Source organism: Rana temporaria, chromosome 9, assembly GCF_905171775.1.
Source record: "Rana temporaria chromosome 9, aRanTem1.1, whole genome shotgun sequence".
Taxonomy (NCBI): domain Eukaryota; kingdom Metazoa; phylum Chordata; class Amphibia; order Anura; family Ranidae; genus Rana; species Rana temporaria.
Window position 1 is genome coordinate 63,855,984 of NC_053497.1, and position 25,701 is coordinate 63,881,684.

The 25,701-nt window shown below is 43.0% G+C and overlaps 1 protein-coding gene across 2 annotated transcripts in view; it reads right to left on the reverse strand.

Moving 5' to 3' along the window:
• Positions 1–2,895: 2,895 nt before the first annotated feature.
• Positions 2,896–25,701, reverse strand: part of LOC120913603 (sodium- and chloride-dependent neutral and basic amino acid transporter B(0+)-like) — a 53,829-nt gene continuing 31,023 nt past the window's right edge. The window contains exons 9-15 of one of the 2 annotated variants that reach the window (XM_040323673.1): positions 16,940–17,065; positions 15,876–15,994; positions 14,965–15,064; positions 14,305–14,415; positions 9,381–9,490; positions 3,525–3,692; positions 2,896–3,151 (exon numbers count right to left, since the gene is read on the reverse strand). In XM_040323673.1, coding sequence (XP_040179607.1) covers positions 2,984–3,151; positions 3,525–3,692; positions 9,381–9,490; positions 14,305–14,415; positions 14,965–15,064; positions 15,876–15,994; positions 16,940–17,065 — 902 coding nt within the window. In that variant the 3' untranslated portion in view covers positions 2,896–2,983. The remainder of the gene's footprint in view (positions 3,152–3,524; positions 3,693–9,380; positions 9,491–14,304; positions 14,416–14,964; positions 15,065–15,875; positions 15,995–16,939; positions 17,066–25,701) is intronic. The other variant, XM_040323674.1, reaches the window with a different exon arrangement.

Consider the following 25,701-nt stretch of genomic DNA (forward strand, 5'->3'; position numbering starts at 1 on the left):
CCATAGAACTGCTAAGAACTGGATACAACTTAATGGATAGCACACACATATAACAAAATGGTTAACAATATGTGGCATCAATAAGGTTGCAAGGCTTTGGAGGAGTCAAACTTGACTGGACATAAATTGCAAAATGAGACTAAACAGACATTTTGTCACCACAGGGACTCCGTAATGATTTGAATTTGAAACAAATTATCTATGATTGTTAGTAAATAAAGAGATATGTAGTGTCTCTTTGACAGAATAGTATCAATATACAATGTGATGTACATGATAAGGGTATAAGCTGAGGATGTTTTTGCCTGTATTTTATTTGATGTATCAATGTAATATATATATATATATATATATATATATATATATATTTATATATATATATATATATTTATATATATCTCAGGTGTTATGTTGTAAGGTTATGTGATTAATTGCATTGGAAATCAAGGGTCGAAGCTGTAAGGCCGCGTACACACGGTCGGACTGAAGCACCGTTTCATCGGTCCAAACCGATGGTGTGTGGACCCCATCGGTCAGTTATCCTTCGGTCAAAAAAAAGAGAACTTGCTTTAAAATGTAACCGATGGACGCCTAACCGATAGGTCAAAACCAACGGTTAGTATCCAAAAGCATCAGTAAAAAACCTGCGCATGCTCAGAATCAAGTCGACGCATGCTTGGAAGCATGGAACTTTTTCAGCATGTCATTGTGTTTTACGTCACCGCGTTGGACTGAATCGTTTTTTTAAATGATGGTGTGTAGGCACATCAGACCATCAGTCAGCTTCATCGGTCATTGGATGGACCGACCATGTGTACGCGGCCTATGTGTGATGACTACTTGCTACCCCACTCTCCTAAAGAAGTATACTAACCAAATGTGTTGGGTTGAGAGAAGCTACCCCATCACAGCTTGCACTGACCGCACATTCGGGGTATGTGTAAAGCATGGAACCTCAGGGATCTCTTCTGTAAAATACTGCACACTTGTGAATATTGATAGTGTTGTGAATATTGATAGTGCTGCCATGCACTTACAGTATTTTAATTGAGTAGGTTTTAACTTTTTTTGCTTTAAATAAAAACTGGATTTTACTAAGTGGTTCTTCCTTCTTTTTCCTTTACACATAAGTATGGTAACTGACAATGCATCTACACTTGTTTACAATGCACATTGCACTGAACACAAAATATTGTTTTCATTTTGAATAGAGTGGAAGAGGATTAGAACACCTGTCAGGTTGTTGTCTGTCTCCCCGTTAGGGAGACATACCCTCTCTATTTTGTCCTGTTTACCATTTGCACTGAAAGAAAATCCCAAATTTTAAGTGGTCACCAAAACAGGAATAGAGGGAAATTCTTCCAATTGGAATGCTAGTTCTGTTGACTCTGGTGACTAATAGAGATTTCTCTCACTTTCGAGGGATTTTCTCTTAGGTTCTTCTGTGGCTTTGGTATAGGAAGTGAAGAAAAAGCTCCCCAATGGGCTACAGATGGCAAAAAAAAAAAAAAAACAGTCAAGGGCTATAACCCTCTCTTACTCTATCCAAAATGGAAAAAAAGTTTTGCCTTCAGTTCTACTTTAAGCACATTTCAGTTAGGGTTTGCATTAACCTTAGTAGAAAGTTGAAACCTGTTTTAACATTTCTATGCAATATTTTATTTTAAGATTTACTGTATGGTTACCCCAAAAACACCAATATAAAAAGGTATTTTGTTTTTATTAATAGAAAGTATTTTTATGTACATTTGCCTTTCATTTAGCACTTGTAACATTCACACATTATTTTACACTTTACATGTCCCTTGTGTGTAAATTGAGCTTTCCATACAAAGAAGTGACTTTTGCATGTTTAAGCTCCCTGTTACTTTAGCGAACCTCTTGATGCCATTTATCAGTTAGGCCAGCCATACACGGAGCAAATTTCTTTCCTGCAACTCGATTCCCCCATCAACACAGATAGTGTTGATGCAGGAATCCCTCCTGCTGGGCCAATGTCTTCTCCCGGCAGGGGAGGGCGGGAGAAGCTGTCCACGCTGGGAGAAGACAGTGATTATTGCTAGCAGCTATAGGAGCTGCTAGCCATAATTGCAAGTAAAACCCAGCATGCTGATTGGACCCAAGTTAATCGATCGAAAAACTTGGTGTATTCAGCCTGCCCATACATGGTTTGAATCTCGCCTGGTTCCTGCAATTCCGAGTATGTCTATGGATTCATCAGTCTATTAGAGATGGTCAATGTATATACATATATTGGGCCAGATTCACAGAGGAAATACGCCAGAGTATCTACTGATATTCCGGCGTATTTTCAAATTTGCCGCATCGTATCTTTATTTGTAATTCACAAAAAAGATACGACGGCTTTTGGTTAAGATCCGACAGGCGTACGGCTTCGTACACCTTCGGATCCTAGGTGTAATTTTCCAGCGGCTGCTGGGTGGAGTTCGCGTTGTTTTCCAGCGTTGGGTATGCAAATTAGCTGATTACAGCTATCCACGAAGATACGCGCGTTCGTCGCAATCTCTTACGTCGTCGCTAGTCGGTTTTTCCCATCGCAAACTTAGGCCTGCTTTTTCATGGCTTACATTTAGAACAGCCATGTTAAAGTATGGCCGTCGTTCCCGCGTCGAATTTCAATTTTTTTTTGCGTAAGACGTCCGGGAATACGAAACGGCGTAACGCACGTCGCCATTCAAAAAATATGTCAGGGCGCCGTAATTTCGCGCAAAGCACGTCGGGAAATTTTCACACGGAGCATGCGCAGAACGTTCGGCGCGGGAACGTGCCTAATTTAAATGGTACATGCCCCATTTGAATTAGGCAGGCTTGCGCCGGACGGCTTTACGTTACACCGTCGTAAGTTTACACGCAAGTGCTTGGTGAATCAGGCACTTGCGCTGAAAACTTGCGGCGGTGTAACGTAAAGGGGATACGTTACGCCGCCGCAGATATCTGTGAATCTGGCCTTTGTGTCTCAGTCTTAGTCTCTCTGAAATGAAACATTATCAAATCCTTTAATGTCGGGAATTTCCACTCCTTTGTCCTCCTCCTTGACTGTGCCATCCTTCATATCTTTGTACCTCTCCCCACGATTCTTCACCAGGGCAGGTCCCCAGTTTTCATCTGGTCTACAACAACTTGCAATACGCTGCAATAACAAAAGTTTAGTGTGTAATAGAATATATAAATAACTGACTTCATTTTCTTTAAGTAGAAATTAACTTTTGAATATATGTGTTTTGACATAATTAGCTTAACTAACAGTTTGCATAGAAACACAGTCATTTGATTCACGGGGCAGCCTGTTGTGTAAGCAAAATGATCAGCTAGTTTAATAACAAAAGAAAATTAGTTTAGTGTGAAAGCTCACTGACAAAAAAGCTTCTTAATTGATATAATAGTTCTATATTTGTGCTTACTGGGTTCTGCGTCGTAAGAGTTCATCTTTTTTTGGCTTGTTTTTAGATAGCAATGCTTTTATACTCCAACCCAGATCTAGCATAGCAAATGCTTTTCCATACCTGAAAAATATTCCCTTTGGCTTGAATGACCTTCACAATAGCGATTATGGGAATCCATATAAGGCAGAAGACGACAATTAAAAATCCTAATATAATTGCCCATTGTGGGTAAACTACACCACCATATGTTGTAGTTTCGTATGTGACCAAAGACCAGATTAAAATGGCCTGTAAAAAAAAAAAAAATCATAAAGTAAAATGGTTTATATATGAAAAAATATTCATGAATGTAACAATTGCAGTGTTTCTCAACTCCAGACCTCAATTTTCCAGAATTTCTTACAAAGAAATGTATTCTAAGTTCTTGAATCATTAATTCCCACAACTTTTGACACTATGTGATATTATTAAACATGAACTATTGGGGTACTTCAGAACTGAAGTTCATAATCACCATTATATAAGAATTACTTTTTATTTCATCCTCATTTAGCATTGACTGACTGCGAAAATGTTCAGCTCTAAAAACAGAATTACAAGAGAAATATTTTGTGCTTATGCTTACACTTAAAGTGGTTGTAAAGCTTAAACATTTTTAACCTTAATGCACTTTTTGTGCTTCTCTCCATTTTCCCAAACAATATAACCCTAAATTGATTCACTCTACATTTCCACAATTCAACTTAGACAATTCTTTGGATAAGACTAAAGGGGTGGGCATATTCTTCTCCAAAAACACTGCTTTCTCCCTCCAGCAGGAAATCAGAGACACAGAGGGCAGATATATTCTCTGTGTGGGATCTTTAGAAGGGGTTACATATAAATTTATTTCCTCCTATTCTCCAAACTGCAATCAGGCTACACTTTTCTATTTCATGATGGATACCTCGTCCCTTCATTTCTGGGCACAGTAATTATGGGGCGAGACTCCAATATTGACCTGGATCACATGCTAAATAAATCAGGGAGTGGTCGACCTCATCAGCCCCGTCCCCCCCAAGCAAAATCTAAGGATCACCAAACTTTTCCATTCACATGGGTTGTGGACATCTGGAGGGAACTTAATCCAACAGCAAAAGACTACACTCACTATTCTGCCCCCCATTCAACATTAGAAAGAATAGATCATATTTTTACAGCGACCTTGACAATTTATTTTGTCTCTAAGTCACTCATCAGGGGCTCCCCATTGCCTGATCACTCAATAGTAGTACATTATATTATGACACCGCATGAATCTGACGGCAAGTTCCGTTGGCATTTGAATGAATCTCTGTTGAGTAATCCTGTCCACTGTACCATGCTAGATAAAGATATTTGTGACTACTTTCAAGTTAATGACAATGGGGAGGTCTTCTCCACAACTCTATGGGTGGCCCATAAGGCTGTGATAAAGGAAACGATTATTCATATTATTGCTGTAGAAAAGCTAGAAAGTGAATTTCACAAACTTTCCAAAAAAACATAAGCGAAATCCAACATCCCAATCACTAGCGAATCTAGGAGGGGAGCCCAGAATCTAGCTCTGACCACCCATGCCGAAAAGCACCTTCAGTGAACGAATGCCCGTTTCTACCTTCAGAAGGACAGAATAGGCCCCAAACTGGCTGCCAAGTTGTCTCCTAGGCCCTGCTTTTTCTACTTCCCTGAAATACATGACTCTGCTGGTACACTCACACAGAATCCTCAACAGATAATGGCCACATTTCATGACTTTTATCCAAAATTATATAAGGCGGAAGAGGGGCCCTGTTCTCGTAACCTTATGGATTTTTTATATGGGATCCCACTCCCTAGATTGCAAAGGGGGCACAGAACGACTCTTGAAAAACCCATAGCAGAATAGGAAGTTATGGAAGTAATCAAAAACCTTAAGAATGGTTCTGCTCCAGGCCCTGACAGGTTCTCCTTTTCCTATTACAAAGCATTTGGTCCCACACTCTTCTCGTACTTGACGCAGTTCTTTAACTTCCTTGGACAGTGAAGCTAACCTGGTATATGTTTCGGTCATACCCAAACCTGGCAAAGACCATTCAAACGTAAGCAACTATAGACTCATCTCATTGATCAATAATGATCTAAAAATTTTAACCAAAATTATGGCCAACAGACTGTCAACATTTATAGGAGGTTATATCCACAAAGACCAGGTGGGCTTCATCCTGGGGGGTTAAGGCCCAGACCAGATGTGGACAAAATGGGATGCGGGCTCTACTCAGGAGGGATGCTTATTATCAGTGGACATACAGAAAGCTTTTGACAAAGTTGGTTGGTCATACTGTATTTGTTTGAAGTTCTCAGCAGATGGGGGTTTGGTCCACAGTTTTTGCAGATTTTATGGGCTCTATACTTTAACCCGATTGCCCAAATCAAACTTCAAGGCTATTGCTCGGACCCCTTTCTAAATGTACCAGACAGGGGTGCCCTCTTTCCCCTTTTATCTTTGCCATCGCAATCGAAACATTGGCTATTGCTATTCAGAATCATCCTGATATACATAGAGAGAAGAGATTCGACATAGAGAGACATGAAGATTCGACATAGAGAGACATGAAGATTTGACATAGAGAGACATGAAGAGTCAATTTTTTTTTTTTAAAGATTCTATCGAATCTTCTTTTTTTTGTTTTTCTTAGAACATTCGACAGACACCATAAGCCTTCAATGACAGATTCAACCTTAATTTGGATTTTAGGACGAATGCATTTTTTTTAACGAAAAACAAAATAAATAAAAACGAATTTCGGGAGTAACTAAATAAATGTATTTTTCGGACGAAAACAAAATTACGAAACAAAATATTTCAGTGTGCACATGTCTAAAAAACAGACCCCCAATCTTAGCCCCCACTTTATCTCATTCTATTGCCCTATGTGACACTTTATGGTCTCTGGTTTCCGTCTGCTTGCACACCTTTTTCATAACCCCCAGTTTCCTCTAGGCCAGGAAATTCAGGCATTCCAGTGGTGGACGAATAAAGGCTTGTACATGATTGGTCACTGCCTGTCCTCTATGGGTCCCTTGATGGCAAATCATTGTATCAGTAAGTTGAATATACTCACTTCAGAAAGATTCCGCTTAGACCAAATTTGCCACTTCCTTCTTTCCATTTTGGAAGCGAAACTGGATCCACCAAGAATAACTGCATATGAAAAATGGTATTCTGAAATCCTGGATGGGAGGGGTGCTATTTTTTTTACTTATGTCTCACCGACAGAGAACCCTGACAAACCTTCTTATGCTCTGAGCTGGGAATGGGATATGTAGGTCAGTTGGGAGTCAGAAACCTGGGGCCAGATTCACGTAGCCCGGGCGCAACGTAACTTAACCGATTTAAGTTACACCGCCGCAAATTTTCTGGCTAAGTGCCCGATCCACAAAGCACTTACCTGGAAATTTGCAGCGGTGTATCCTAAATCCGTCCGGCGCAGGGCGGGCCCAATCGAATGGGGCGAGTCCCATTTAAATTAGGCGCGCTCCCGCGCTGGACGTACTGCGCATGCTCCCGTCGCAAATTTCCCGACGTGCTTTGCGCGAAATTACGACACGCCGATGTTTTGTGAATCGCGATGGGTAAAAAAGACTTGCGCCGGGAAAAATAAAAAATGTAAAAATAATTTGAAAGCGACGCGGGAAAGACGGGTATACTTCTACATGGTGTACTAAGTTTACACTTTGTAAAAGGTACCCTAACTAAGACTTGCGGCGACCAAACGTCGTGAAAATTTTTTGTGGATCTCCGTAAGTGCTAATTTGCATACCCGACGCTGGTTTACGACGCAAAATCCCCCCAGCGGCGGCCGCGGTACTGCATCCTAAGATCCGACAGTGTATCCCATCGTATCCCTTTTGTGAATCTTATTTTGTTGGGGGACTAAGATTACGGTAGGCCTTGCCTGCAAACAGCCAACAGTATCCTTTGCAGCAGCAAAACTTAAAGTTTCTTGGATAATGATTCAGGAGAAGACACCTACTGGATACCTCTGATAAATTTGAAGCCTTCTGGGAACCATGGAAGAACTATATTCAATTACCTCATGGTTGAATAGTAATGGTTCTTGCTGTGGAATACTCTTTGGTGCCACACTCCTATGCTCTTGTAGGTTTTATCATCATATAACATACGTGATATGGTTTTTACATGGGATGAGGGTTGCAAAATTATCTCACATTGCATTTTCATGTAAGGTAAAGGGGTTTAGTGTGAAACGGGGCCTAGTCTTTGTCCTGCTGGCTGTAAGTCATACTATATATATTAAAGCGGAGGTCCACCCTAAAACATTTTTTACATTACCAGTCTCCTTAACCCCTTAAGACCCGGACCAAAATGCAGGTAAAGGACCAGGCCCCTTTTTGCGATTCGGCACTGCGTCGCTTTAACTGACAATTGCGCGGTCGTGCGACGTGGCTCCCAAACAAAATTGGCGTCCTTTTTTCCCCACAAATAGAGCTTTCTTTTGGTGGTATTTGATCACCTCTGCGGTTTTTATTTTTTTGCGCTATAAACAAAAATAGAGTGTCAATTTTGAAAAAAATGCAATATTTTTTTCTTTTTGCTATAATAAATATCCCCCAAAAACATATAAAAAATGTTTTTTTCTCAGTTTAGGCAGATACGTATTCTTCTACCTATTTTTGGAAAAAAAAATCGCAATAAGCCTTTATCGATTGGTTTGCGGAAAATTTATAGCGTTTACAAAATAGGGGATAGTTTTATTGCATTTTTATTAATAATTTTTTTTACTACTAATGGCGGCGATCAGCGATTTTTTTCCTGACTGCGACATTATGGCAGACACATCGGACAATTTTGACACATTTTTGGGACCATTGTAATTTTCACAGCAAAAAGTGCTATAAAAATGCATTGTTTACTGTGAAAATGACAATTGCAGTATGGGAGTTAACCACTAGGGGGCGCTGAAGGGGTTAAGTGTGACCTCATATGTGTTTCTAACTGTAGGGGGGCGGGGCTGGACGTGTGACGTCATTGATCGCCTTTCGCTATATCAGGGAACAGACGATCAATGACAGTGCCACTGTGAAGAACGGGGAAGGTGTGTTTACACACACCTCTCCCCGTTCTTTAGCTCCTGTGACCGATCGCGGGACTCCAGCGGCGATCGGGTCCACTGGTCCAATGGCTGCGGTCACGGAGCTTCGAACCGGGTCGCGGGTGTGCCCGGCGACCCACGGCTGGGCATTTAACAATCGCGTACAGGTACGTGATTGTGCCCAGTCGTGCCATTCTGCCGACGTATATCGGCGTTAGGCGGTCCTTAAGTGGTTAAAATCTTTTAAAAAACATTTGGAAAAAAAAGTGTTTTTACTTACCAGAAACGCCTGTTGCTAAGCAGTCAACCTAATCTGCCACTTCCTATACCGCAGAGCTCAGCGTTCTCTTCCTCCCTCGCGTGTTCGCCTGGTAAATGGGGCCGTTGTCTTCTGGGACATGTGTGTGTCCCAGAAGACAGCCATCCATTCAATGCGCAACTCGCACATGCACAGTAGGCTCCACTGCCTGTTTCCCTTAGTTAGAATGGCGGCGCCGGCACTCGATCCAGTAGACGGATCGGCCTCAGGGGGGGGGGGCATCGCTGGCTCCCTGGACAGGTAAGTATCCTTATTAAATGTCAGCAGCTACAGTGTTTGTAGCTGCTGACTTTTAAAGAAAAAAAAATATGGGTTATTTTATGCAATAACCTAAAAAAATAAAAATTATGTTTTAAATGTTAATGTTGAACACAGAAATTAGGAACAAAACATACGCAGAATTGTAAACTTTTTTTTTTTAAGTGGGCAAATAAACAGAAATAATCACTGTTACAGAAATTATCACTTTATGTCAAGATGTGCTTCAATACATGACTGCACTCTATTGTTGTTATAATTAGATAAGGCCACAATAGAACTTACTGCTAGTAATACCGGGGATACAAAATACCAGCATACTCTCCACCACAACCAGAATATCCAGTGCTTTTTCCCAATCATCATCTCTATATCCAGGATAACTCTATTCCCACCTGTTAAAATGAACAGTAATATATCACTTTTGTCAAATGTATAATGCGCAAAGGTTAATCTTATGATAAAATATAGTTAAAAAACAAATGTATTTCCTATTAATACACATTTGGAAATTGTATTGATATTTTTACTCTTACCTAAAGGAAATTTTGATGTAACATTTTTACATGCTTGCTGTTTTGTATTTTCATTATTGTAATAAAACAGATAGGCAGGCTTTCCAATTTTTTTTAGTTAACTGCTCATAAAATATGCAGACAACAATCTGGTTGGACTGCTATGGCTAATGCCGCGTATACACGATCCGAAATTCCGACAGGAAAAGTCCAATGTGAGCTTTTGGTCAGAAATTCCAACCGTGTGTAGGCTCCATTGGAATTTTTCTGTCGGAATTTCCGCCAAGAAAAAATTGAGAGCTGGTTCTCAATTTTTCCAATGGTAAAAATGTATTTGGAGGAAATTTCGATCGCCTGTATGCAATTATGACGTGTAAAAAAACACTCATGCTCTAAAGCAAGTATGAGACGGAAGCACTCGGTCTGGTAAAACTAGCGTTCGTAATGGAGATAGCACATTCGTCACGCTGCATATTTTAGCATCTTTTAATGCAGCGCATTCTTTTCTTCTTTATAATGCTAGAATAATAAAGTTTTTTTTTGCTACTGATATTCACACAGAGCTCTGACAAACTTATTTCTTTATTATTTCTTGTGATCTCATGAATAATCTTTTTCTTTTTTAAAGCCAGGTCTCCATAATAATGTTTTTGTTTTTTTAATAGTCATCTTCTTTCCTTTTTTTATTTTAATCAAGATCAATATTTTTATTATTACAAAATTATTTTCTAGTGATCTCCATACTTTATTTTTTATTTTTGTGTGTCAAGTTACCACAACAACATTATTATTTTTGTATTTTTTAACCTCAAGGAGGTTGGTTGGTGTCCCTTGTTAATTTGACATTGTATTTTTGAAATATACCTGCCTGATCATAATCAAACTGTCCCTTTTAGGAAAAAATCACATAGGCAAGTATTTGCTGAAAAAACAATCCATTTATTCTGGCTCATAACAAAATAAAGAGGAAGGCAACGATGGACAAAACTGCTGGAATTTGCGAAAACAAAATCGATAGCTTGAGAAGTCCATATAATAGGGAGCACAATCGGGTCCTGGACTCAGAGAGATCAGGATCAGCAGCAGATGACATATATGTCCCCAGTCTGTGGTACTACAACAGCCTGCATCTTCTGTCAGACCAGACTGAACCCAGGCCATCACTTTCTTGTCTTCTTAACAACCTTCCCTCCAGCCTTCCTCCAGGCTTCCCTACACGCTTCCTTGGAGGCTCTGGAGTTAAAGTTGTGGCAGGAGGAGGAGAAGGAGGAGGAGGTGGAGGAGGAGGAGGATGGGCGAGGTCACATAAGTGGGTTGTTGGTGTCAGTTGGCCCATCATCCCCTTATTAAGGGCCATAAAAAAAAATCCTTACACAAGAGGTGATGGCCCTCCTCCATTTTCTGCATTTTAGCAGCTACCAGTCAGCCATAGGACTCTTCAACATCGGGGGGGGGGGGTTCTCAGGGCCGCATTAGCCTCTCTAATGAGGCCCATCGCTACCTCCTCTAATTTCCTCCCCTTCCTGGCCCTTTTTGTTGTGAATCAGAGGGGAGGCACCTGGGATTGTGTGAGGCTACTGGGCCCGGCCTCCTCCTGGCTGCCACTTACCCCCGCTTCCTCCTGGCTGCCACATTCCAGAGCCTCGTCCTGGCTGAGGTCTTCCTGTGTACAAAAAAGGGACATTTTTGGTTCATCGATCACACATAATTTTCAGCTCATGACTATTGCAAATTGAATGTTAACAAATAGAAAAGACTATCATTCTGACCCCAGCCGTTTTCATTCTTGTCCCAATCATTTTTGGCCACTACTGTCTATTGATATGTAAAACACTTTTTGTTAAATTGTTAATTTGTTATCACTAATAACATCTAGTTAACATCATTATTATTAGTACAATAAGTATGTAGAAAAATACTATACCTGGCTCAAGCTGGGCTCCTCCACTTCTTCCTGGGTGGAAGGCCCAGGTTGGTCCTCGGAAGCCTCAGCTGGGGTTGAAGGAAGGGTGGAAGGAAGGGGGAAGGAAGTGTTGAAAGTGAATTTTGGCATTCAAAAAGGGGATGTCTGCCGTGGGGTCGTGCGGTTTCACAAATTCCAGCAGTTTCTCCATCACTGCCTTCCTAGCTGGTTTATTTTTGTATAAAGGGTGTTTGACCTGCCACAAATTGCTCAGCTCCCTGTACAAATCTATGAACTGGCCCATGAAATCATGATCCTTGAATTTATTAATTTCTCTGCAAGACAAAACACAAGACAAAAACCCTAATGTCAGGCTAAACTCTCCTAATCTTATCCCAATATCAGCCTCAATCTAGAAGCAGCATAGGCCACTGATACCCCAAGTTAAAATTTTACCTTCGTTTTTACAATAGTCTCTTCTGTTACTCCTTCCTCCACTCACAGATTGTAGTTACAACACACGCATGTTAGCTTTATATACACTGAGCATGTGTGAAACTCTGCACACGTCACCCGCCCCTGACGTTCTTTCTAGTATATTCCCCGCCCCTTCTCTTTTATCGCAGTTGGAGAGGAACATGGCGGAGACACAGCAGGTGCGTGATAATAGCACTAACGAGGACGAAAGTCCAGAGCCAGAAACTTCCTGATCCAGAAGGAGATATAAGGCCTCAAATATGTCCTTTGTAGAGATGTGGAGATGGTGAACATCTTGAAGAGGACCGCCTATGATAAGAAGTATGGACCGTACCCCAACCCAAATGTGAGAAAGGCCAAGATCATGTCCAAAGTTGTGAGAAGTCTGCACAAGAATTTTGGAATACAACGATCCAATGAGCAATTGAGGAAACGCTGGTCAGACTTGAAATTGAGGGAGCACGATCAGTACAGAAGGGTCAGGAAACTGCTTCTAAATAGTAAGTGTTTGTCCTGTGTTCCTGTTATTATTATTACTTGCATGTTGCTCCATGTCCTTTTTTTCACTGTTGTATATCGGCCATCAGGGAAAATCAATGTACGCGTTTTGTGGATGCAACCCCTTCCTTGCAACTCAAGTAGGTGAGAGGAAGGGGTTGCACCCCCAAAACACGTCCATTGATCCCCCATGATGGGAGATAGCACATGTTGACAATAGGAATGGGATCAGGAGGGAAATCCCCATTTTGACTCACAATTTGTGTGCATCTTCAAAATTTGGCTTTTACAGGGGTGACATCACCCCATGTGATGAAGGCAAGATCAACATATTTTGTCTGATATTGCCTTCAGTTTTTCTATGTTGAACTTTCTAATTTCCAGAGTTGTGTATGTTATGGTTTGAAACATGCCTGTTAAAAAAAAAAATCAAACTTTATTAAACAAAGATGTTTTTTGGTGTTAATTTTTTTAAAATTCAATAAATCAAATTCAAGATTTCATCAGATCAAAATAATTTTTTATTTTATAAAAGATTCAGAAATTTGCTGGCATAGCAATGGCCCCCCTATCCGTAAAATATTCAACATATTTTTGACGCACTTCATGGGCGATTTGGGGGGGCAAGCCAGGACGGCCAGCTTCCAGGGCCATCAGGGTATTTATTTATTTCAACAAAAAGTTGTGAAGTATGCAGCACGAAAGCACTATGTGATTCAGTTTATACTCTGCCATGTTATTTGCCGTAAGGAATAGGCAGAACCGACTGGCCATTATCCGAAGGCATTCTCCACCACTCTTCTAGCTCTGGCCAGCTGGTAATTAAAAACCCTCTTCTACTGGGTGAGGGTCCGCATGGGGAATGGCCTCATCAGGTGATTACCCAGACCAAACACTTCATCAGTGACAAAGACAAATGGCATAAGGGGACAGCAAAGCCAACAGATGGTGAAAAACGTGGTCCGTCATCTGGAGATAATTCATGAAATCATCAGGATTATTCTCCTGGATCTCCCGCAGCAAAGGCATATGCGAGAATTGGTCACACTGGAGCAACCAATTCTTCATCCATGAACTCCTCCCCACCCTGTTCATGGACTGGGCTTGGGTCAAAGCAAGAACCCCAACACCAAGCCCCCACACAGCATGAACTCTAGGACAAGTACGTAGCTGCAACATGGCTAGAAAACGGTTGTGTCAGGAAAGGTTCCACTCGCTGGTAATACCATCTGATATTTGGCGTGCAGTACTGATGTCCACCAACAGGTGTCTCCTGGTAGTTTGGAACTGTTAGGAGACCCTTTCCCTGCTGGTGTTATGTGATCGTTGGGCTGCAGTACTGGCGTCCATCAGCGGGTGGATCCTGGCAGGATGGAGTCCTGCAATTTGGAATCACCTGAACCTGATAGCAGGTAATGGTATAAAAACCTGGCAAGTTCAACATACTTTGCCTTGGCTTTGTCTTGTGCCCTGATTGGAACTTTGATTCTGAACCTGAACCTGACTCTGATCCTGATCCCAAACCTATTTGTACCTGTTGCTGTCAGTCCTGTATCCCTGGATCCCTGCCCTGCTATCTGATCCCTTCCACCCTCTCCCTGTCCACTGTTCCTTGTCCCCCATTTGCTGATCTCCCATTATGACCCTGGCTTAGCTAGACTACGATTCCTGTATTCCCATTTGGCTTTATTTATTCGTCTGATTATTGTTATTTTGGGGTCTTATCTAATATTGGTTTGTTGTGCACTGCGTATTATTGGAGGTGGTTGTGTTACGTATTATTCACATTTCATTAATAAATTATTACTTTCTTCACCTATATACGTCTGGTTCACTTGTGCAGTCCACACAGTTCTGATCACATCTGATTCATGACAGGTTGGCTGGTCAGAACGAACTAACAGAATGCACTGAAGAACAGAAAGGCCTATGAAGAACAAGCTGAAAATCAGAAATGCGGGGACAATAACGCACTGAAAACCAGATACGAACTGACCACACGCACTGAAAAACAGATACAAACCCACAAGCACAAACTGAACAGCAGTAATGGACTGAAAAGCACGAAGGCTGTAAAGCGTGAATCGTCTCTCACCAAACTTCAACTAACACAAGATTAGCAGAAGGAGCCCAAAGGGTGGCGGACTCGGAATGGAATTTCCATTTTATAGTGCTGTCGTATGTGTTGTACATCACCGCATTATTGAGGGGAGGAATTTGGTGTGACCGTGTGTATGCAACACAAGTTTGAGCCGGAATTCCGTCGGAAAAAAAATCCACAGATTTATTGTCAGAGTTTCCTAGTGCTTGCCTAGTGCATTAGAGTATTACAGATTTTAGGGATATGAGGTATGTAAAGTGTGGTATCCAAAACATGATAGCTATTCAATGGATCAGTAGCTTTGTAAATTGATCCTGTACTGTACATATGCATGGTGCACAGTCATATTAAGTGAGAACATTTTAAAGTACCTACCATATATCCAGATCACAGCCACCAGCTCCAAAACAGCAGCAAATAGAAGAGCCCATCCACCGCAAAATGAGTCAATGAGGTTTACCCAATATATTCCTGCCTGTTGACATAATCAGATACGTGTTTGTCTGCTATTTCTAGTACACCATGTTATAGAGCTTTTGATTTCTCTAAAGATTTAATTTAATTTGCTTATACTATGTAGCCTGGCTCTAACCAACAGAAAGTAAAATATATTTTGTACCAGGAATTTATTTGGTATAGGAATTTAATTGAGGAAGAAAGAAATATTCTTTCTCAACATTTTAAAGTCACCCCAAACATGTGTCAGTTTTTGGTAGATGATGCAGAGTTAAGTCACCTAATGGCTTTGTATATTTGTTGGGAATGCCAACGCTGGCAGACTCACCTTTGAAAGCACAGGTTGGCAGACCTATGGAAGTCATTGCCTGGGGTTTCTGCTCTCTGTATTAGATTTTGTATTTCATTTATACTATTTACTATAAAAATGCAAAAGGAGTGGGATCACACAAAAAGAAAAACCCAACACTCCAAGATAGGAGGTAAAGTATGCTGCTAAATCTTTCCAAATATAAGGTAAAGAACACCCCAGTTTACCCAAGCCATACAGATGTTTGTGAAGCCATTCTTATTCAGTATGACCATCCTTGAGAAACATTGATTAAAGATTAGGGTATCAAGAAAACTGCTGTTTCAAAAAAAAAACCACTTATATATATATATAAAAAAAAAAATTATAAGTATGATGTTTTTGTTGGAAATAAATCCACAATTTCAAGAAAAAAGGGAATAATTTTCAGTGTTTTGAATTTTCCTGGTGATTTTAATCAAGAAGGATATTTAAATGTATTTATTTTAAGGCATGCAGCAACAGTCAAGCGAACGTTTACCTGTGTAACACACGGGAGCCCCAGTAAGAATAACACAGCACATATCGCAGCTGTCAAAGGAATCCTTATTTTTTTCATTACTTTAGGGAAAACATCTTGTATTGTTGTTGTAAGAGTTTCTATAAGGAAATAAACAAAAGTAAATTGATTAAACATACATGACCATATCCAAACAATACACCAATATTAAGTATAGTATATGTTGTTACCACCAAAAAGGTTATAGAAAAATTCCACTTTTATTCATTAATAATTTCACCCCTACACGTTCTCAAATGTAGTATTGCAAGGAAACTTTAAGTGTAATCATGCATATGCAACTGTTTTTAAAATGCAACCTTAGATTATGGAAGGATTCAAATATCTGTTAGGCATGTGTTGCTTTTGTGTTGTCATCTGAAAGAATCACTCAAAGAAGGTGAATTCAAAACATCACAACTGTCAGAAGAGCATAAGAGTTCCAGTGACAACTGTTAAAGCTGGGATTGCGGCGTCGTACAGTTTAGCTGCTTGTCGAATCTTCTTAGAACTTTCGACAGGCACCATAAGCCTTCAATGACAGATTCAACGTTTGTATGTTATTCGCTGCTTCGACGAATCTTCGTTCATGTCGAATGGCCTACTCCAACACTGTCTCTATAATGTTGAATCTTTCCTCTTTATGTAGAATAATCCTGGACTAATAGAGTTAAGGTTAGGCACATTCGAACAAAGATTCGATAGACAGAGTTTGCTATTGTCAGCGTCATGTTGAATCTCCTATCTATATCAAACTGTTGTAGCAACGAAAACCAAAATAAAGCTTTTTTTTTATGTCGGATCTTTCGGATTTCGGATTCTGCGCATTCGTTTTCGTTTGTTAAAACAATAACAAAAATATCCGAAATTCGGGCGAAAATGCATTCGGACGAAAACGAATCCACATGTCTAGAAGATCCCAACAAAACTCAACAGCTCCTTCAAAGGTCATTGCTACATACATATTGATCAGGCTATTTTACTATAGAAATAAGGGAAATCAATGTATTAACATGAAAGGAGCATAGAATATTTATGTAACTCACCAATTAGTGCAAACTGAGAGTCAAGCCCCAATGCCAGGAGCATACAGAAGAACAAAATAGACCAGAGGGGAGATACTGGAAGCCTGGCCAATGCATCAGGGTAAGCAATGAATGCAAGTCCGAATCCTGTAGGATGATAGATATTAGGTGATATTTTTTTTATTCAATAAAAATATTATTGTGCACGTTAGGTTTTAAAGTGAACCTGTTAAAAATGTAAATATGGCAGTTACTGCTTGGTGACTGGGGCTTTCATCTTGATTCTCGTTTCACTTCCTTCTGACTTACTGACCTGGAAGGAACGTACAAGCGAGTTTAGACCTTTTAGACTAACTGGCCACAGATCAGTCCCTTACAAGGTAGTGGAGCCAGGATGAAAACAAGACTGTCTTTTGATATAAACTGCCAGAAGTAAATTTTGGCCATGTACTCATAGGTGGTGACCCGTAAGGACAGAAATATGTTACCTGGCATTGCTGATTTGTTTTTTTAAAGTATAGAGTACAAACCATACATTATATATGCAAACTATATATGAGAGGCGTTTAAATAAAACTGGGACTTTTGAGTTTATATAATAAAAGGAGGAGTGGAAACTGCATTTATTTTTCAACATACTCCCCTGCTACATTTATACACATATCCCAGTGTTTAACCAATGCCTGGAAAGCTGTGGCATAGATAGATTTTTCCATACACCTGAACTATCCTATGACTGTCTGCTTCACTTCATCATCAGTGCTAAAAAGCTGACCTCTGAGGAACTCTTTTAAGAGTCCAAACAGTTGGAAAACACTCGGAGCGAGGTCTGGGCTGTAAGTGGATGTGTAAATACCCTACAGCCAAATTGCTGTAATGTGTGGTGAGCAGTATGAGCTTGTGCGTTGTCCTGAAGAAACAGGACACCCTTAGTGATCAGACGCGTGTGCACATTATTCAGAACACAAGTTTTCAATAATGCTAATGTTTATGAATTATTGTTTTAAACTTACCACTGTGATGTAACAACTGTCACTACTTTTATATGTTTTACACATGTATAAAAATTCACTGTTTCCACAGAAAGATTCATTTTTTTCACTGTTATATTGCATTGATTTTCCAGGATCAGGCGTTCCACGTGCTGAATGATCCCAGGAATGACTGCTGTGGTCTGGGATCCACCGTGGGTGGGATCGTCACTGATGGACATATGGACATCTTTGAAATGTTTAAAACATTCAAATGTCTTATTGCGGCTGAGCATCTCATCACCAAACTGTTCTTGAAGTCTTCTCTAGATATCTGTGAGTTTTACACCTTTGTTCACAAGAAACTTTATCACACACTGTTGTCTGTCATCTTGATTAATGGTCTCTGGACTGGCCAGAGATATGTGCGCCACCTATCAGTAATAGGACACACTTGCCACTTACTACTGCGTGTAGTACTGCCACAGTAGCATCCATTTTTAATCCTGTAAAATGAAAAGTCCTGTTTGACTTGAACACCCCTCGTATATATAACCTTCTCTGGCCATGGGCTGGGAAGGCAGAAGGTTTGCGGTGTCTGTGACTCCTCGTAGTGGTCGCCCTAGGGGTGCTCTTAGTAACACTTGGATGAACAGAACACATGGTCACAGCACCAAATTATGCTTTGCTTTTGCACTGTGCCTTTTGGCCACGTCCACAGAAAGATTCATTTTTTTCACAGTTATATTGCATTGATTTTCCAGCATCAGGCGTTCCACGTGCTGAATGGACCCAGGAATGACTGCTGAGGTCTGGGATCCACCATGGATGGGATCGTCACTGACGGACGTATGGACATCTTTGAAATGTTTAAAACATTCAAATGTCTTATTGCGGCTGAGCATCTCATCACCAAACGGTTCTTGAAGTCTTCTCTAGATATCTGTGAGTTTTACACCTTTGTTCACAAGAAACTTTATCACACACTGTTGTCTGTCATCTTGATTAATGGTCTCTGGACTGGCCAGAGATATGTGCGCCACCTATCAGTAATAGGACACACTTGCCACTTACTACTGCGTGTAGTACTGCCACACTAGCATCCATTTTTAATCCTGTAAAATTAAAAGTCCTGTTTGACTTGAACACCCCTCGTATATATAACCTTGTCTGGCCACGGGCTGGGAAGACAGAAGGTTTGCGGTGTCTGTGACTCCTCGTAGTGGTCGCCCTAGGGGTACTCTTAGTAACACTTGGGTGAACAGAACACATGGTCACAGCACCAAATTATGCTTTGCTTTTGCACTGCGCCTTTTGGCCACGTCCAGGGGCAAATTTTGGTCTTCCACGACCACTTTTATTGTTTTCATTTATTTTTCTCCCACTGTTAGTCACTACTTTCATTTTAGTGTGTGTTTTTCTCACAGATGAAGGGTGTAATTCCTCTGGCTTGCCCTGACATCTAGGGGCAGGGTGTGTAGCCCTCAGGTTCCTTTATCCCCTGCCCCTGGGGGGGTCTCTCTTCAGGAGAGCCCCTTGACTAAGCATTCGATGGTCAGCTTCGGCTGACCTAGAAGAATGGGGTCTGCCAGGCCTTCTGGCTAGGCAGACCATGGAAACCTTAGTCCCTGTCAGGAGCCTTGTGCCCCAGGGGATCAAGTTAGAGGTCCTACCCCTTAGGTGCAATTTTTAGTGTGTGTTTGCACATGCACGTTTTTGTTCACTTACAGGTTTTCTCCGTTTAGGTTTTTGCACCACCGTGGACTAAAAAAAAAAGAAACCCTTGTAAATATACAGTGCCTTGAAAAAGTATTCATCCTTTAACGTGCAAAGATGCGTTCCATCTCCTGACTGCTCTTCCATCAGCAGACGGGGTAGCCTCGGGCAGGGGGGGAATGTCTGGTTCGGGGGTCAGGTCATCACATATGTCAATCTCCAGGCCCTTTCTCTCGGCAAAGTTGTGCAGCATGCAACATGCACCGATGATCTGGCACACAAAGTTTGGGGAATACAACAGGGTCCCCCCGAACTTATCCAGGCATCGGAAACGGGACTTCAGGATGCCAAATGTGCGTTCCACCACTGCACGGGTCATATGTGTGCAGCATTGTAGTTTATCTCTCCTCTGGTTTGGGGATCCCGGAATGGGGTCATGAGATGGGACCCAAGTGCATATGCAGAGTCACCTGGAAGGGAAAAGACAGGAGAATGTTAGTCGTGCATGTGCCCCTCGTGATGTCTGCATCATGGGGTCGGACAGTCATGCCTGACTCCCATGTCACTCACCAACCAGCCAGCTGTCCCCGTACATGTTCTGTTCGAATTCCGTTGGGATGTTGCTTTGACGGTACTTGTAGCTGTCGTGGCTGGTCCCTGGGTGTTTGGCACGGACATGCCATATGAGGCCTTGGGCATCGACTATCACCTGTACGTTGATGGAATGCCAGTGCTTCCGATTGCGGTATATGTGCTCTGTGGCACGGGGGGGCCATAGTGCCACATGGGTGCAATCAATGGCCCCCACGGTGCGTGGGAATCCTGCAATTCTGACAAAATCCGCCATTGCCTTCTGCCGCAGGTGCTCCTGGGTGGGTCTGATGATGTGGTGGGACATGCATCTGAGGATTGCAGGGACAACCTGGTGCACACATCTGCTTATACTGGTTTGTGACATCCCAGCCACAACTCCACTTGTACGCTGAAAAGATCCACTGGCGAGGAAATGCAGTGTTGCCAGTACCTTGACCAGTGGCTGCACTGCATGTGAGCGGTGTGTCTGGCTGGTGATGTCATCATGCAGGGTTGTGGCTAATTCCAGGATGGCATCAGTGTTGAATCTGAAGATACGATACACCTCCGAATCCCCCATGCCAAAGACGTTCATGCGTGTTCGGTATATCCTCTCCTGTGCCCTCCTCCTACGCGCCTGGGCACACACTAGTAGTGCTATGACCATGCCTGCCCCTGGCATGTTGGCATACGGATGTGTTGTCCTGCAAGTGTGGTTGCTCAGCTCGTCCGTAACGGTGCTGCTGAAGCTGCTCTCCAGCTGACCTGCACACGTCTGGTGCAAAGTTACCCCTGCTTTATGAGGGGTAACTTTATGCCGGATGTACAGCTTACGCGCACCATGCGTAGCCTGCGCCGGCCAAACGTACGTTTCTGAATCGGCATATCTCCCTCATTTGCATATTTGAATACAAAATCAATAGGAGCGCCAGATGCGCCCAGCGTAAATATGCACCCACGCTACACCGGCGTAGAAAAGTTACGTCGGTCGGAAGAAGCCTATTTTCAGGCTTATCTGGTTCTGTGGGTACGGCGCATAGATACGCCGGCGCATATATACACTTACGCTGCGCATCTCGAGATACGCCGGCGTAACTTCTTTGAGAATCTGGCCCTTTGTGGGGAGCACTTTTAAATATGGAAAAGGGGAAAAGAAACTGTGCTAAGAAATGTAACAAACCTATGAAAACATAAGTACATGAACTGGAAGCAGTGATTCTCCTGTATAACACTAAGGCTGCTTTCACACTGAGGCGTGCAGCCGCGGTGACGGTATAGCCGCGCTATTTGTAGCGCGGCTATACCGTCGTATTTACCGCGATATTCGGGCGCTAGCGGTGAGGTTTTAACCCCCGCTAGCGGCCGAAAAAGGGTTAATACCGCGGTATTACCGTGCTTTCCCATTGATTTCAATGGGAAGGCGCGGTATAGGAGCGGTGAACACACCACTCCTATAACGCGGTAAAGATGCGGCTAGCAGGACTTTTGGTGCGCTCCTGCTAGCGCACTGCTTCAATGTGAAAGCCTTCGGGCTTTCACATTGAACACTACAGGGCATGATTTTTCATGCAGTATAGCAGCGCTATTTTTAGCACTGTACCGCATGAAAAACGCCCCAGTGTGCAAGGGGCCTAATTCATTGAACAAAGTATAAATAAAAAATATATAGAACTGCGCTAAGATTGTAGATCATACAAAAAATTTGTCATAAATAATCAAAATATATGAAATGTTGAAACAAATTGAAAACATATGAAATTAGCAAAGCGCACCCATAAAATGTATTATGTGCTGAAAAATGTGTGAAAAAACTGTAATCAATATATAATGAGTTCATACAATGTCTAAACACAAATAAAGGTCCAGATACATTGGATGAATTAATAACTATCCACCCATGCAAAATCTAATAAAGCCCATCCATGAATGGAGACTCTTTAAACGCTGATGAACAAAGCCAGTGCGATCCACCACCATTTTAGATAGAATCACTGCTTACCAGAAATCCATGATCCCCCCATTACAGAGGATCAGGGATAGCATGTAATATAACACAGCCTCTTTCCAAAGCATCACAAGCTTCCTTCACCACTGATCAGATCTCTCCGTTGAAATCAGACAATGTTGCATCAATAGATAAGCCTTAAATCTGATGTGCCGGCCGGTGCATAATCAGATAAACCCGTCCGTCTGGGTTGTATGAGCAGTAACACAAGGTGACTTCAGTGCGTTGCTCCGCCCTACGTGTTTCGTAACAGAATTAAATCGTCCAGGGCCCACTTTTAAATATATTGACTGTATTTTTGGATTTTTATATATATATTTCGTACATATTTTTTTTCTTTATAGATTTTATGATTGAAATTTTCATTATCTATTGATATATTTTTTCATTGAATTATGCACATGTCACTTTATGCATATTATACACAGAGCAAGCGCTCAATTGTTTAAAATTTTTATACCTTAATGCTTGAGATCATTTTGAATGGTGCAGCTGCTCTATGTTTCACCTCATCCGTTTTTATACACATAGCAGCGCTTCAGTATTTTCACACATGCTCTGGTTAGATGAGAACAAAGGGCCAAATTCTCAAAAACTGTGCGTAACTTAAATTTCAGCAGTTAAGTTACACTGACTTAAGTACCTGATCGTCAAAGCACTTAGGTAGAAATTACACGCAGTGTAACTTAAGTGCCGCCGTCGTAAGGCGGTCCTCCTCTCCTGGGGGCGTTTAAAATTTAAATGAGGCGCGCTCCCGCGCCGGCCGTACTGCGCATGCGTGTGACGTCATTTTCCCGACGTGCAGCGCGCGAACGTAATTAACGCCGGTCGGCTTTGAGAATTTCGACGGGACACTAAAGTTGCGACGGGTGAAAAAAAAAGACGCGCCGGGAAAACAAATAATTATAAAAAAAAATGACAGCGTCGCTCAGCATGCATTCCTGAGAGGGAGAACTCCATGCCAATTTTCAAAGAAAAAACCGGCATGGGTTCCCCCCCCAGGAGCATACCAGGCCCTTAGGTCTGGTATGGGTTGTAAGGAGACCCCCCCACGCCGAAAAATTGACGTAGGGGGTCCCCCTACAATCCATACCAGACCCGTATCCAAAGCACGCTACCCGGCCGGCCAGGAATGGGAGTGGGGACGAGCGAGCGTCCCCCCCCCTCCTGAGCCGTGCCAGGCCGCATGCCCTCAACATGGGGGGGTTGGGTGCTCTGGGGCAGGGGGGCGCACTGCGGGCCCCCCCACCCCAGAGCACCCTGTCCCCATGTTGATGAGGACAGGACCTCTTCCCGACAACCCTTGCCATTGGTTGTCGGGGTCTGCGGGCGGAGGCTTATCGGAATCTGGGAGTCCCCTCAAATAAGGGGGCCCCCAGATACCGGCCCCCCACCCTAAGTGAATGGATATGGGGTACATCGTACCCCTATCCATTCACCTGGAGGCAAAAAGTAAAATGTAGTAAACACACAACACAAGGCTTTTTAAAATATTTTATTATTCTGCTCCGGATGCCCCCCCTGTCTTCGTTATTAGCTCTATTTCCAGGGGGGGCTTCTTCTTCCACTCTCCGGGGGTCTTCCGCTCTCCGGGGGGGCTTCTCCGCTCTCCGGGGGGGCTTCTCCGGACTCCGGGGGGCTTCTTCCATCTTCTCCCCTCTTCCGCTCTTGACTCGGCGAACCCCGGTTCTTCTGCAGCTCTCCGGTGCCTTCTTCTTCAGCGCTGGCTGCCTGCTATGTTTGTGTGTTAGCTCGATTTCAAACAGGCAGCCGGCGCGGTCTTCTGTGGCGTCAGGGTCTTCTGGTCTTCTGTTCTTCCGATGTTGCCTCGTCGCCTGTTGTCGCTGTAATGATGGAAGCGCGCCTTGCATCCCATTTATATAGGCATCGCCGTCCCATCATGCTCCGGTAGGTACCCACGTGGTGGGTGCACGTGGGTAGGCACCCACCACGTGGGTACCTACCGGAGCATGATGGGACGGTGATGCCTATATAAATGGGATGCAAGGCGCGCTTCCATCATTACAGCGACAACAGGCGACGAGGCAACATCGGAAGAACAGAAGACCAGAAGACCCTGACGCCACAGAAGACCGCGCCGGCTGCCTGTTTGAAATCGAGCTAACACACAAACATAGCAGGCAGCCAGCGCTGAAGAAGAAGGCACCGGAGAGCTGCAGAAGAACCGGGGTTCGCCGAGTCAAGAGCGGAAGAGGGGAGAAGATGGAAGAAGCCCCCCGGAGTCCGGAGAAGCCCCCCCGGAGAGCGGAGAAGCCCCCCCGGAGAGCGGAAGACCCCCGGAGAGTGGAAGAAGACCCCCGGAGAGCGGAAGAAGAAGCCCCCCCTGGAAATAGAGCTAATAACGAAGACAGGGGGGGCATCCGGAGCAGAATAATAAAATATTTTAAAAAGCCTTGTGTTGTGTGTTTACTACATTTTACTTTTTGCCTCCAGGTGAATGGATAGGGGTACGATGTACCCCATATCCATTCACTTAGGGTGGGGGGCCGGTATCTGGGGGCCCCCTTATTTGAGGGGACTCCCAGATTCCGATAAGCCTCCGCCCGTAGACCCCGACAACCAATGGCAAGGGTTGTCGGGAAGAGGTCCTGTCCTCATCAACATGGGGACAGGGTGCTCTGGGGTGGGGGGGCACGCAGTGCGCCCCCCTGCCCCAGAGCACCCAACCCCCCCATGTTGAGGGCATGCGGCCTGGCACGGCTCAGGAGGGGGGGGGACGCTCGCTCGTCCCCACTCCCATTCCTGGCCGGCCGGGTAGCGTGCTTTGGATACGGGTCTGGTATGGATTGTAGGGGGACCCCCTACGTCAATTTTTCGGCGTGGGGGGGTCTCCTTACAACCCATACCAGACCTAAGGGCCTGGTATGCTCCTGGGGGGGAACCCATGCCGGTTTTGAATTTAAAAATTGCCGTGGAGTTCTCCCTCAGGAATGCATACCAAATGCCGTCGCTGAAATGGGCCTTTACAAGGTTTGGCTAACTTTCCACATTGTAAACCCAGCCCTAATTTTGCGCCGGCAAATTCGGAACTTAGGCAGAAATCAAAGTGCTGAAATGCTTTGAAAATCTACTTAAGTCCTCATTTGCATACGCAAAGCTGGATTTCAATGAGAAATGCCCCCAGTGGCGGATGCGGTACTGCATCCTAAAATCTGACCGTGTAAGTGTCTTACACATGCCGGATTTTCTGCCTAACTTTGGAAAAAGCCTTTTGAGAATCGTTTCCAAAGTTAGGCACAGAGATACGCAGGCTGAACAGCAGTTAAGTCTGCGTATCTCTTTTGAGAATTTGGCCCAAAATGTACCTTTTTGACCTAAAAGCAAAACGCTATATGTGTTGGAAAATGAACACTGCACATCACAATCAAGTATTTTACAGACTCTAACATCTTCCCATCAACTCTGAACAGCTTCCCTGTCCCTGCTGAAGAAAAGCATCCCCACAACATGATGCTGCCACCATCATGTTTCACAGTGGGGATGATCTGTTCAGGGTG